The 14,590-nt window shown below is 42.8% G+C and overlaps 2 protein-coding genes across 4 annotated transcripts; one reads left to right on the plus strand and one right to left on the minus strand.

Annotated features, from left to right (window-relative positions):
- The first annotated feature begins 444 nt into the window (after positions 1 to 444).
- cnih2 (cornichon family AMPA receptor auxiliary protein 2) lies at positions 445 to 10,955 on the plus strand. 3 transcript variants are annotated; one of them, XM_071364305.1, is made up of 7 exons: positions 1,263 to 1,378; positions 2,087 to 2,741; positions 7,086 to 7,154; positions 7,535 to 7,582; positions 8,000 to 8,112; positions 8,578 to 8,721; positions 8,966 to 10,955. In XM_071364305.1, the coding sequence occupies exons 2-7, from the start codon at positions 2,661 to 2,663 to the stop codon at positions 8,991 to 8,993; spliced, it is 483 nt and encodes a 160-aa protein (XP_071220406.1). In that variant the 5' UTR covers positions 1,263 to 1,378; positions 2,087 to 2,660; the 3' UTR covers positions 8,994 to 10,955. The 3 variants fall into 3 exon arrangements, with proteins under 3 accessions (XP_071220404.1, XP_071220405.1, XP_071220406.1); XM_071364303.1 differs by lacking the exon at positions 2,087 to 2,741 and having other exon boundaries at positions 445 to 1,378; XM_071364304.1 differs by having other exon boundaries at positions 462 to 2,741.
- Positions 10,956 to 13,778: 2,823 nt separating this feature from the next.
- On the minus strand, positions 13,779 to 14,516 carry LOC139551868 (uncharacterized). The gene has a single exon (XM_071363217.1). It carries the CDS (start codon positions 14,514 to 14,516, stop codon positions 13,779 to 13,781), a length of 738 nt encoding a protein of 245 aa, XP_071219318.1.
- Between the last annotated feature and the right edge of the window lie 74 nt (positions 14,517 to 14,590).

A 14,590-nucleotide genomic window follows, 5' to 3' on the forward strand; every position in this document is an offset into this window, starting at 1 on the left:
TTGCTGTTGTTTTTACATTATGAAAGATTCACTGACTTCATTTTCAAAAGGGTGTTTTTTCTGATGCTACTGGTGTTTTTCAAATGTTCAAGTTTGTATTCATTAAAGTGGCACTCAGGAGTGAGGTAGAGCAGGGGACAGGCAGAGGAGAAGGAAGAGAAGAGAAAATTGGACTTCAGGTCACCCTGGAGGATTTACCAGAGATGAGCTATTGGCATGGATTTAGTGGGTGACAAAAGAGGGGACAGGGATAGGGATTAGGGGAAAACAGCATGGGCACTTTAATATCCAAAGCCAAAGAACTGTGGGAATTAAAAAGTTGTAGAAATCCTCCAAAGAGAATATGCCAGAGAGACTGGCAATAGCAGGGTAGAAAGGGATGAGAGCGAAAACAGCAGGACCACAGAAAGATAGAGGTAGTTTTGAGAAAACAGAGAAGGGGAGGGAAAGAAAGTAAGAGAAATAATCATAAACTTAAAAGAAAGACAGAGAGCCTTTTCATCTTTCTGGAAATTACAGAAGAATAGGAGACACAGCATCATGACACAATGAGAGGGGATAAGGGAGAGACAAAGAGAGAGAGCAGGAGAGAGTGAGAGAGAGTGATAAAGAGAGTGAGAGAGAGAGGAGAAAGAGAGAGCGATAGAGAGAGAGCGGTAGAGAGAGAAAAAGGGAGCAGAGGGAGGGGTAGATAGAGACAAACAAGGGAAGCCGACAATTTTTTTTTATTTGGAGCTTCCCCTGCCCCCTCAACCATCTCTTGGGAACAAGGGAATACAGCAACGGTTTAAAGCCAGGGAGAGAGGGACCGAGAGAGAAAGAGAGAGAGAAAGAGGGAGGGAGAGACTGTTGAATGCACTTGGTCGGTATATTCTAGGGTGATCCAAATCTTGCTTTATCAGGCCGTCTGAGAGAGAGAAGAAGAAGAGACTGAGGAGAACAGAACATGAGGGAGAGTCTTTCTCGGTCTGTTTTCAAAATCGTTCCATTCTTTTTTAGAGAAAGAGAAGAGAAAACATAAGGGGGAGCTTTGGAGAGAGAAAAGCGAAAGAGGATGGAGGGGGACAAGAGAAAGAGGGGAATGAATTAACTTAGAGACTACTAAGGGCTGTGGAGATGTTTTTCCTTTCTTAAGAAAAAGACTTGTACCCAAATAAGAGCATGTTTTAACATCTAAACATAGTTGATTCTCTAAATGCTGTTTTTCCACCCTGCAAGTGAGCACTGAAAAGCATATGCGTGAAGAAATGTGATGGACGCGACTGAGATAGAGAAAGGCAAGGCAGAGAATTCTGACATGGTGTCGACCCAAATTGACAGAGTGGGAAGAGGAAGGAGTTGGATATTCAGTGATAGACGCATCTACCACCAAACACAGGTACACTCTGATCAATATTAAGATCAATGAAAATATCCATCGTCATCATCACAGATTATCCTGATACATCGTTCATCAGTCTTTATTGATTTGAGACCTCAGTGTGGAGTGCCTAAGTATTCTATCATGTTGCTGTTTATTTATATTCTACTCTATACATTACAGCACCATTTATCAAATCATTGCAAGCTATTATTATCAAATTGATCATTTGATTGTAAGCTAGAGATCTTTGCTCATTTTGTTATTATAAATTATCACTAATAACTGTCATCGTAAGAATATTTATGGGGCACATGTATGAATTGCTTCTATTGTATGAAAAACAAAATATCCTTTCTCTTTACATTAGTGGACAATTATTATATGCCTACAAAACAGTCCTTTCTTTCTTGACAGCATATCTGCTCCGTTTAAAAACATAGAAATATCAGGATATACCAAAATCAAAATCTCTTTTGAATAATCTCTAATACCAATTACAACTATAAATGCTTGTAGTTAAAATGTAAATAAATAAATAAATTTGCCTATTACAGATGTGCGCTAACAATTATATTGTTCTTGAAATATGTGCCATCATGATTTTTTTCTAAGCAACTGAATAATAATAATAAGCCATAACACTGCAAACTTCTGTTATAATAACTACAAGCCATACTGTCTCTCACCTCACAATAATCATTCCTCTCTTTACTTTACATACAGTCCAGTGTGTCAGGGAGTCACTTACTAGCTGTGTCACTGTGAGCAAGGTGTGTGGATATTGTGCAAAGTGGAGGTTACTGGAAGGGGGAGGGGACAGACACATAAAGTGCACAAAACCCCTGTCTGTCAGAATCAGAGGAGGCTGGGACCAGAGGAAAGAGCATTACTCAGCTGTAGCTGTTCTCCATGAAAAACTGTGCCTGTCGACCGCTTTGCAAATTGTATGTGTGACAGAGAAGAAAATATTTTGCACAGACTCATGAAAAGGAAAGAGGAACTCAAGCAGAAGGAGCAACCTAGATAAGCAGAAATAGAGAGACCACAGCTGATAGACTGGAGAGTGGAGCAGGAGCAGGGATTTTTTCTTCCAACACAGTACTTCAGCTCCTCACCTGGACAATACGGGCTCTCAATACAACGTAAGAGGGAAGGCGAGTCAGAGAGTCAAGGGCAGGGAGTGGAAGAACAGAAAAAAACCTCCTGAGGAAGGAGAGATAGTCATCAATAGAGAGAGAGAGGAGGGGAAGTTCCCCCTCTCTCGACCCAACTCGTTGTCAGGCTGGCTGACACAGCCATGGCTTTCACCTTCGCGGCCTTCTGCTACATGCTCACCTTAGTGCTGTGTGCCGCACTCATCTTCTTCGTCATCTGGCAGGTGAGTTGAGCTCACACACACACTCACTCACTCACCTTAACCATGTTTATAAACTCTGGGTGATGGCGGTTAAACCATGTTTCAGCAATATTCTCTTGTTTGCTTTGTGACTCATACCTGAAATAAAGAATTGGTTGGTCTGAGAAATACCTATAATTCTGGGAGAAGACTACTTAACGTAATAGTAGTATGAGACAATGCAATAACTGTAGTCTAGCCATTGGTTGGTGTGAATGTGTGCCCACGTGCCCATCTGTGACTCACTATTTATTTTACTAATATCAGTACTGTAAGTCTCTCTCTCTCTCTCTCTGTTGTTATAATAAGCACATGTACAGTGCCTTCGGAAAGTATTCAGACCCCTTGACCATTTCCACATTTTGTTAGGTTACAGCCTTATTCTAAAATTGATTAAATCGTTCTTTCCCCTCATCAATCTACACACAATACCCAATAATGACAAAGCAAAAACAAACCCTTTACTCAGTACTTTGTTGAAGCACCTTTGGCAGTGATTACAACCTTGAGTCTTCTTGGGATGACACTACAAGCTTGGCACACCTGTATTTGGGGAGTTGCTCCCATTCTTCTCTGCAGATCCTCTCAAGCTCTGTCAGGTTGGATGGGGATCATTGCTGCACAGCAATTTTCAGGTCTCTCCAAAGATGTTCAATCGGGTTCAAGTTCAGACACCTGTCCTGATGCCACTCCTGTGTTGTCTTGTCTGTGTGCTTAGGGTCGTTGTCATGTTGGAGGAAGGTGAACCTTTGCCCCAGTCTGAGGTCCTGAGCACTCTGGAGCAGGTTTTCATCAAGGATCTCTCTGTATTTTGCTCCGTTCATCTTTGCCTTGATCCCGACTAGTTAGGTTTCCTCCAGACATGTGCCAGGTTTCCTCCAGATGTGACACTTGGTATTCAGGCCAAATAAGTTCAATCTTGGTTTCATCAGACCAGAGAATCTTGTTTTTCATGATCTTAGAGTCTTTAGGTGCCTTTTGGCAAATTCCAAGCGGGCTGTCATGTGCCTTTTCCTGAGGAGTGGAGTGCTGCAGAGATGGTTGTCCTTATGGAAGGTTCTCCTATCTCCACAGAGGAACTCTAGAGCTCTGTCAGAGTGACCACCAGGTTCTTGGCCCTTCTCCCCCGATTGCTCAGTTTGGCCGGGCGGCCAGCTCCAGGAAAAGTCTTGGTGGTTCCAAACTTCTTCCATTTAAGAATGAGGGAGGCCACTGTGTTCTTGGGGACCTTCCTGTCTCAGAGCTCTACGGACAATTTCTTCAACCTCATGGCTTGGTTTTTGCTCTGACAACTGTGGGACCTTACATAGACAGGTGTGTGTCTTTCCAAATCATGTCCAATCAATTGAATTTACCACATGTGGACTCCAATCAAGTTGTAGAAACATCTCAAAGATGATCAATGGAAACAGGCTGCACCTGAACTCAATTTCGAGTCTCATAGCAAAGGTCCTGAATACTTATGTAAATAATGTATTTCTTTTTTAGTTTTTTATAAATTAGCAAAAACATTAAAAAAATCGTTTTTCGCTTTGTTATTATGGGGTATTGTGTGTAGATTGCTGAGGATTATTATTTTTTAAATCCATTTTAAAATAAGTCTGTAACGTATTTAACTAGGCAAGTCAGTTAAGAAAAAAATCTTATTTATAATGACTGCCTACTACGGCCAAACCCGGACAACGTTCCTTTCTAGGGAGTTTTTCCTAGTCACCGTGTTTCTACATCTGCATTGCTTGCTGTTTGGGGTTTTAGGCTGGGTTTCTGTACAGCACTTTGTGACATCAGCTGATGTAAGATGGGCTTTATAAATACATTTGATTGATTGATTGATTGTGCACCGCCCTATGGGACTCCCAATCACGGCCGGATGTGATACAGCCTGGATTCAAACCAGAGACTGTAGTGACGCCTCTTGCACTGAGATGCAGTGCCTTAGACCGCTGCGCCACTCGGGAGCCCAAAGTTTAGGGGTCTGAGTACTTTCCGATGGCACTGTATGGCACCACAAACAGGAAGTTTATTAATATGAGCTAGTGAAAAGGAATTTAAATTTGAATAGGAATGGGGAGACAATTAGATGGAGGGCGAGAGAGATATATGTGCATTACTGCAACCCTCATCATAAGGACCAGCCTACTGACTGCAGAATTATGGTAGGAATTTGTACAGGCGTCACTGGAGACTTCTTTACAATCAGTATTCTACATGTCTAAAGCCTCAGACACAGACTGCACAAAGGCCAGAGCTCATCTCTCTCAGCTATAGCCTTCTGTCGAGGGAGACATTGTTCATTTGAAATTCAACACAGCATTATCAGATCATTACAAAAGACTGGTTTGAAATTACTATAAGTATTGACTACTAAATTGACTAGTGGGTGAGACTGTACTGCATGTGAGTCAGTCAATGTGTGTGTTTGTGTCTGTGTTTGTGGGAGAGATGCGTGTGTATGTGCCTGTGTGAGAGAAGGGGAAGGTAAAAGGTGGGATAGAGTGTGTGTATGCGTCAGCAACGAACCATGTTATTGAGAATGCTTATCAAACTCTCATTTTGTTCCACCCCTTACCCCCATCTGCCTCCATCCATGGTTTGCGCGGGCTGTCATCTCTGTGTGTCTTTCAACCAATGAGACGGCTTGTTCACTTCTATAGTAACCATGGTGCCCGCTAAGGGGCTCATCAGATCACTATGGAAACTGTATCTGTTTACTATGAAGAGGAGCGTGAAACAGAGAATAGGGGGTTGTGCTATCCGGGATCCTTGGGACATCCCCACCCTAAACCTTAACCCTAACCTTAACCCCTACCCTAACCATAACCCTTGCCTAACCCTAACCCTAACGCTTACCTTAACCATTTTACATTTCAACTTCAAAGGGGTAGGGACGTTCCAAGGATCCCCGATAGCACGGGCCGAGAAGAGGGAGTGGTTTAGATCTATAAGGGGGAAAGGTGTTGTTGAAAGTAAAATATAGATGTGGAGAGTTACATTGGTCTCTGAAAGGGAAAGATGGATGTGACAGGGAGAGAGTAATGTTGAGAGGCAGAAAGGGATGCTTAGATGGAGATCTAAGAAACAGAGAAAAACAGAGAGTCTAAGGATTTGAAAGATATAAAAGGATGAATGGAGGTATGGGAATTGCAAACTTAATGCGGCAATCAGCAGTTGAAAAAATAGCAAAAGAACTCCCCGCTCCTCGTTTGGTAAAAAGCTGTTAGGTGAGAATTATCGGTTAGTTGAATGATTAAAATATTCCGCCCTGAAACATATAATTGTATGGAAGTGATTAGAATGTATAACATCATAATCAATAAATGTGTAGTCTAGTCAGAATTAGGGTAAAGACAATATATCTTTACGGTATTATAAACACAGACTGTCTGAGCTTGGTGCCGACCTGATTAGAGATTTGGGAGAAGAACAGGGAGTATGTCTCAAGGACAAGGTCACTAATCTCTGGCGGCTGGGTAGCAGGACATGTGTGTGCATCTGTTTGTATGTGTGTGTGTGTGTGTGTGTGTGTGTGTGTGTGTGTGTGTGTGTGTGTGTGTGTGTGTGTGTGTGTGTGTGTGTGTGTGTGTGTGTGTGTGTGTGTGTGTGTGTGTGTGTGTGTGTGTGTGTGTGTGTTTGATTGATTGTTATTATCATTGGGATTGGAAATTCTCTTATCAATTGGTCCTTCGAGCCGGATTTCAATACCTGTTTTCTGTCGTCCCATGGGAGTGCCGAAAACCGCGCACTTACGGATCAGAGATCCGTAAGTTAAAGACCTGACCTCTGGAAATTGAGGTTCCATTTCAGGCCGGTGGCAAACTGGTACACGACAGAAAACGGTGACGAAATCCAACCAACATTGAATTCTCAGCTGCAAGATAAGGTGGGATGGAGCTGGAAAAATGTAGCTATGGATGCAAGGACTGACCAAAATTATAGCTTTAACCATGTTGTGAGGCTATATAGTGTTTGATTACATTGACTTTGTTTAAAAACATTGGAGTCAAACAAGCTTATATTTTGAGTTCTGATGGGGTAAGACAGTTGAGCTAAGCTCATGAGGCATTATAAATTATGTTCTTCAAGAATCAATGGGTACATATCATTAATTTACAGTCCAAAAATGGTTGTAGCAACTGCAGATTACCCCTTTAAGATAATAAGAAATCTTGTGAAAAGAGGCTAAAAGGGATATGATTGGAATTTAACGAGAATAACACATTGTGAATGTGAAAGAAAACACCATCCATTTACGTTCAATATTAATTTATCTTTATCCAATGCAAATGACAGAAAATGTAACCATATACACTGTACATGTGTTTTTAGATTATTGCGTTTGACGAGCTGTGCACAGACTTCAAGAACCCAATCGATCAGAGCAACCCCACCAGAGCGGTAAGGTCCCCTGCTTTATGAAAGGGAGTGGAGTTCTGTGAAGTGTGACCCAGTTCTATGAGCCCATCTACAGTCACAGCTGTGAAGAGTAGAGCACTATAGACAGACAGACAGACAGACAGACAGACACACATAGACCATGGCTACTTATTCAAATAGAAAAACCTTTGTCTTATTTTGAATGGTTTATTTATCATGTTTGATCTATTTATTTATCATGTGTGAAGCATTTACTCAATGTAATGTTGCTTCTATTTTGCCAGTGATATTTTTGCTGAGGGTTCCTTCATCTCATATAGCTACACAATAACGTTCTGTATCTGACTCCCCATATCTGACTCCCCATATCTGACTCTCCTTTCTCTCTGTTCACTTTTCAGAGGGAAAGAATTCTGAATATTGAAAGAATATGCAACTTGCTGCGGAAGGTCAGTAAGTGGCTCCAAGGCACGCACACACACACACGCACGCACGCACGCACACACACACACACACACACACAAACACACACACACACACACACACACACACACACACACACACATTATAATTACCTGGCTTTCTATACTGCCACCACTCCCTAATTTTCTCTGTCAGTGTTAATGGACAAGCTGTAGCGTCGATGAAGGGAGATTGAAGGAGGGAACACCTGGAGGCCAGCAGGCTTTTATGAAAATCATAACTGATCCCTGCTACTCTCATTCCATATGAAAATCATAACTGATCCCTGCCACTCTCATTCCATATGAAAATCATAACTGATTCCTTTTCAAAGCATTTTGTGTTTCTGATAACGACATTTGCATTTGTGTGGTGTGCACCTTATTTGTATGTTTTATTTCTAGCTGGTGGTGCCAGAGTACTCCATCCATGGGCTGTTCTGCCTGATGTTCATGTGTGCTGGGGAGTGGGTCACCCTGGGCCTAAACATCCCCCTGCTCTTCTACCATCTCTGGAGGTACACACACGACACAAGACGACACAACACAGCATGGCACGACACAACACGACACAAACAACACGACACGAACAACACAACAATACACGACAAGACGCAACAAGACATGACACAAGACACAACACGACACAACAGGACACGACAGGACACGACACAACATGACACGACACAACACAAACAAGACACAACACAAACAACATGACATGACACAACACAAACAACACTAACAACACAACACGAACGACACAACACAACATGACACAACACGACACGAACAACACGACACAACACAACACGAACAACACAACACAACACGAAGGACACAACACAACATGAACAACACGACACAACATGACACAACACAACACAAATGACACAACATGACACAACCAACTCCCACCACTCTCTCAAACAGGATGCTTTTTAGTTGTTTCTGTTGTAAGAATGCTCTCTCTCGCTCGTCAGGTTTTTCCATCGGCCGGCAGATGGGTCAGAGGTAATGTATGACCCTGTCAGTGTGATGAATGCAGACATCCTGAACTACTGTCAGAAGGAGTCCTGGTGTAAGCTGGGCTTCTACCTGCTCTCCTTCTTCTACTACCTGTACAGGTGAGGTCATATTACAGGTGAGGTCATATTAATCAAGCTATTTATCATCAGTCCAGCCAAGTTCATTGGTGAATGGGGATCTGTATGAATGGGAGCCTCCTCTTCTTACTGCACAATAACTGCTGTCACTCAGACCTAAAAAAAAGAGTGACAGGGGACATGATGTTATTGCTTGGCAACATCACATTCCTTCTAACATTGCTGTCCTTCTTTCCTATTTCCTGCCTCTCTCTGTCCTTGGCAGTATGGTCTATGCCTTGGTGAGTTTCTAAACACAGAATAGAAGACAAAGCGACAAAGAGGAGATTGAAAGACAGTAAAAGAGAAAGAGCATGCAAGACTAAGACTGGGTGATGTCACTCACCCTTCTTTCTCACCACCCATTACTCCATCACAGACCCTGTTTTGCTCTCCTCAAATCTTTGGATGGAGGGACAAACATCGGAGGACATCGTGAGGAAATTAGGCAAAGTAAAGAGACTTTTTTTAGGCTGCTCAGACACTGCCGAGACATAGAAGAGGAGGCGCAGACAGAGAGGAGGAATGAAATAATGAAGAGAAAGAGAGAACACATCTTAGCCTGTGTACGGGGATGCCTTGATCTGACCACATCACGTCTTAAGGGCTGCGGGTCTGCTATTCTTAGTGATACTGTCACTCAACTGTGAATTTATAACGTTTGTGTTGCCTAAGTCCTAGCGTAGATGTTGCGGATTCATACGTCAATATCCTTCCATTCCAATAAACCTCACCATTTTAGAAAATAAACATGTATTTAGTTATTCTACTAATTTGGTTATTATTAATTATTTCAATAATTCAGTACTTGTGGTAAATCATATTCCGAGGATATGAATAGTTAGTTGTTTAAGCAAATAAATACACAGTTCAATGCTACTATTTTGATCCAGAGGGATAGTAATTGTGTTATTCACAAATATCTAATATACGTAATTTATGAAGTCAACAACACAAACACACAATATGAACTGAACATATGAACACAACATGAACCAATGGAGCAAGCCAAGTGGAGAAATAACAAGCTTTAACACTGTTTTGATTATGATGCAATGGCCATAAGCTTCTGCGAAGGATCGCGGACACCCTGGAGCAATGTTTGAGTCTAGGTCCATCCCAATCAAGACACTATCTCCCAGCCCCCGTTCCTGCCCAGGGCAAACAGGAGGATTTCATTCCAACAGAAAATTATTCAGGATTGAAGGAGATGTTTTAGCTCTGACCGAGTTGGTACTTGGGTGTTTAAGTATTCTGTGTTTGTCTGTTCTGTTCTAGGCAGCAAGGGATGATTTCACCTGGACTTTCCATGCTCTGTGCTCAGTGATTCTAGATTCTAGAAATCTCATTCAAGAAAAGCAATAGCTAGGAGTGATTACTGTACATGGGATAATTTTTCCTCTGTGGACTAATACTGTGTGACACAAATAACTGATGAGGCTGCTGAAGATGCTGATGTTGATAGGGTTCCAATGATGACTGTGTCAAGCGCATAAACGCATCTCACATAGAACATTATGGTGGGACTTACTGTTCTCACTCATAGGTGTCACAGTGAATGTTGTCAGACACTTTAGTCTTCGGTTCATTTCAAAGCCGTGACTTAGCTGGTGCTGTCCTCATCGTCATGAATCCATAGCGCTATGTGTAGATAATTGATAATGATCGGACTGTGTGATGTTAAAATCATTAGAAAAATGGGTAATACTGGAACTTGAAAAATACATGTAAAACTGAGTGATTATTTATTATAAGCTGACCATAATTGTAGTAATGAATTGTTTACAACAGTTGTGATCAGTTGGTATCTGAACACAAACAGAGCCCTGCATTATAATGGAGCCACTCACATTTTAGTAATGTGTCAATATTGTTCAGCTAGGTTTCTTGTGCCAAGACACATACGGTATGTTGATCCTGACAGTTCCCTCTAAAAAAGGACAACAACTCCTCAACCCCTGCCAACAATGTGAGTCAATCACAGACAATTGCTAAAGCACAAAATGGCGGGTCACAGAGGAGGGGAAATATAGCTAGGCTGACCATCAATGAATATATATTTAAGAATAACTATTTGTAACTGTCTTCTATACATCTCTCATCACTGTATTCTATATTTGTTGGTGCGGTAGTTTGTATTCATTAGAATACAATATGATATACAGGTCACAAACAGCAATTCACATATTATAATAAAATAGCAATGTGTTCAAATATTATGTGGTACAACTACTGTGTTTTCTCTTGTCTAAATCTATATTTTCTTGAACATATCATTCAAAAGCCTATTTTGTTAAGAATTGGATTCATTGGTCCACTTGTAGTGCACTGGGTGTTCATAGTTAAAAATGCAAATCAAAGAAATTCAATGCATGATTGGGAGGTGACGGATCTGTCTCAATAGTTGTAAGTAACAGGTGATCAAAAGAACATTGGAAGATCGAAAAGAAGACGTAATCTGAAGGCCATACTTTGTTATGTCTCTATCCCAAGATATTCTGTTTGCTATGGACTCGAGGGAACCTGGAATAGTACAATAAACAGGAGCTCAGGATTGTACATCTACAAGAGAGCAAGTATGATGGAGGAAGTGAGTGTGTTAATTATGGGGGTTGGAGGGGAGAGTGGGTGAGGGAGAGTTGGAGAGGTAGAGACAGGCAACCGGACATAGACTGCATCTCATTATACGGTGTCACCATGGCAACATAATTGTGTTAGATTCCTATTGACTCACCCTGTCTCTGCCTCACTCTCTTGCTCTCACTCAAAACTCAGAATCAAATCCAAAATAGGCTTTACATGCATGGCAGCACTGAAGTATAGGTAGATGCATGATACATCAAATACATTGTTATCACTTATCTTATTCAACTCAAATGCACAGCAAACCATCTCTCTACATTACTCACATACACCCACAAAAACACACACGCACGCACGCACACACACACACACACAAAGACAAACACACATTCAAACACACACACCCACAAACACACATACGCACAGACACACACACACACACACACGTCATATTATATACACACCACACGTTTATGTAAGCATGCACATAAATGCCCTCTCTCCTTCCCCTCTCTCAGAGACTTGACAGTCCATACCATATATTTCATATTTCATTCATTCTAGCCCCCCCCCCGTAATAATAATTTTCTCAACTCCGTCCCTGCACTCTCTCCCTCCTCTCTGCCTCCAGAGAGTAGTTGCCATGGAAACTGGTTACAATTGATAAGTTTGAAACATAAAGTACGCACTTGGCATATGCACACACACACACACACACTCTCTCTTTCTCTTTCTTTCTTTCTCTCTCTCTCTCTCACACACACACACACACACACACACACACACACACACACACACACACACACACACACACACACACACACACACACACACACACACACACACACACATGAAAATACACTAGGATTTCTACATGGTGCATATACTCCACTCCCCACCTTATAAAGTGTAAGCAAAGCAAGACATCAGGCAATATTATGACTCAGACATTGTGTGTCCTCACAAACAGGGAATAGTAAAAATAATTGGTGGTATGTCATGCCCATTGATGTATAGTTGGTAAAATGGCTGATTAACACTTTGCTAAATGATTGGGTTTCTTGAAGTGAACCTATCACCTATATTTGGAATTAATTCCACAGGAATAGTCAGAGAGAAGCGGGGAGGCAAAATTGGGGGGAGTTATGAATTATACATTAGAGAAGACTTCTGATAGTTACACCTGGCCAGAAATAAGAAAATACTTTAACTGGAAGGGAAGGAGAGATGGGGAAGTGGATAGAGAAAAGGGTGACAAATTACTGGGGGTTAGAAAAGACAGGGCTCTGTGGAGATATCTGGGTGAGAGAGACATGGGAGTCTGGATGGGGTTATTACACAACTGGGCATGGACTGGTAAGACAAATGAGGGCATTAAATACTGTCCATTTGGGCTGTGTCAGTTGAGGATCTGTCATGATGCGACAGCCTAGTTTAAATATGCAGGTTACATGTAATCTATGAGCAAAGCATGTCAGAGATGAATGAACTAAACTGGTTGATACCAGACTCAGTAAACTGAAGATGTACTGTATGTGTGTCATGTACTATGTTCCCAGTGAGTCAATATGTCTGGAGACAAGCATGGTTCCCTGAATAAGAAACGCAGCCTATGCATAACATCTGCATATCATCACTTTTTTTGGCAGCAGTAAATGCTATACTAACTCACAAATAGATTTCCCCAATCTGCAGCCAAATCTGCAACATGCAACTGAAGAAGCAAGACTTCTTCACTGGGGCTTGTTTTCTACTAAATCTCTCAGTAAAAGGCACATGCTCACTAATATGCCAAGAGAGGTACGTTAACAGATACTGTATTCCCTCCCACCTTATCTCTCTCTAACACACACACACACACACACACACACACACACACACACACACACACACACACACACACACACACACACACACACACACACACACACACACACACACACACACACACACACACACACACACACACACACACACACACACACCACTGCTTCCCATTTGTACCCAAAAATGCACACTGAAGAGAGCCCAGATCCATCAATGAACATGTTGTATGTGTCTCAGATTATAGCAAACATACAGTAGTTGAAAACAACAATAGGCATGTCCTCTCTCTCAGTCTCATCTGTTTGATGCTGTGTCATGCTGTGAAATATAACACTGGAACAGCAGGGGAATGGGGCTACGTGTTGGTGTGAAGAATGCTACCAATTCTGTTTCTGAGCTATGCACAAACACACAAGCATTAATATTCAAGAATACTAGAATACTCTCAGACAAAAATGTACTCGGACAAACAGAGTGGGACAGGATTTAAACCACAATCAGACAAAGAATGTACACATGGATGTTGACTCTTGTGCACATAGCACCTTCGGGAAACACGGGTGTCATGGCAACGGGAACTGGCATCTGCAAGCGTTACTGTTGCAATCAGAGAGGAAAGGAATGGAAGATCAGATGGGGTAGGTGTGGGGGTGGGATGGAGGGTGGGATGGGGTAGGGGTGTGGGGGTGGGGGTGAGGCAGAGGATGGAATGGGGTAGGGGCGTGGGGGGGGGGTGGGGGATGGGATGGGGTGGGGGTGTGGGGGGATGGAGGATGGAATTGGGTATGGAGGATGGGATGGGTAGAGGGTGGGATGGTGTAGGGGTGTGCGGGGATGAGGATGGGATGAGGTAGGGGTGGCGGTGAGGTGTAGGATGGGATGAGGTAGTTGTGGGGTGGGATGAAGGATGGGATGAGGCAGGTGTGTGGGGGTGAGGTGGAGGATGGGGTGGGGGGTTGGGATGGAGGATGAGGTAGGGGTGGGGGGTGGAGGATGGGATGGGGTATGTGTGGGGGTGGGATGGAGGGTGGGATGAGGTAGGGTTGGCGGTGACGTGGAGGATGGGATGAGGTAGTTGTGGGGGTGGGGTGGAGGATGGGATGAGGTAGGTGTGGAGGTGGGATGGAGGATGGGATGAGGTAGGGGTGGGGGGTGGGATGGGATGGGATGGAGGATGGGGTAGGTGTGGGGGGTGGGATGGAGGATGGGATGGGGTAGGTGTGGGAGGGTGGGATGGAGGATGGGATGGGGTAGGTGTGGGGGGTGGGATGGAGGAGGTGTGGGATGGAGGATGGGGTGGGGTAGGTGTGGGGGGGTGGGATGGAGGATGGGATGGGGTAGGGGTGGGGGGTGGATAAAAGTGTCATTATTGACTCAGCTATCAAGGAAGAAGGGAGGGAGGGAAAAAGAGTGAGGGGAAAATGTAATGTGCTGTTATGTA

Source organism: Salvelinus alpinus, chromosome 24 (genome assembly GCF_045679555.1).
Source record: "Salvelinus alpinus chromosome 24, SLU_Salpinus.1, whole genome shotgun sequence".
In the NCBI taxonomy this organism is placed as follows: Eukaryota; Metazoa; Chordata; class Actinopteri; order Salmoniformes; family Salmonidae; genus Salvelinus; species Salvelinus alpinus.

Excerpts from the sequence above, each read along its gene's own strand:
- LOC139551868 (XM_071363217.1), bottom strand. The coding sequence starts at position 14,516 with ATGACACTTTTATCCACCCCCCACCCCTACCCCATCCCATCCTCCATC.
- cnih2 (XM_071364303.1), top strand. The coding sequence starts at position 1,253 with ATGGACGCGACTGAGATAGAGAAAGGCAAGGCAGAGAATTCTGACATG. Across the intron at positions 1,379-7,085 it reads GCATCTACCACCAAACACAG|ATTATTGCGTTTGACGAGCT; the intron begins GTACACTCTGAT and ends ATGTGTTTTTAG. Across the intron at positions 8,113-8,577 it reads CTCTTCTACCATCTCTGGAG|GTTTTTCCATCGGCCGGCAG; the intron begins GTACACACACGA and ends CTCGCTCGTCAG.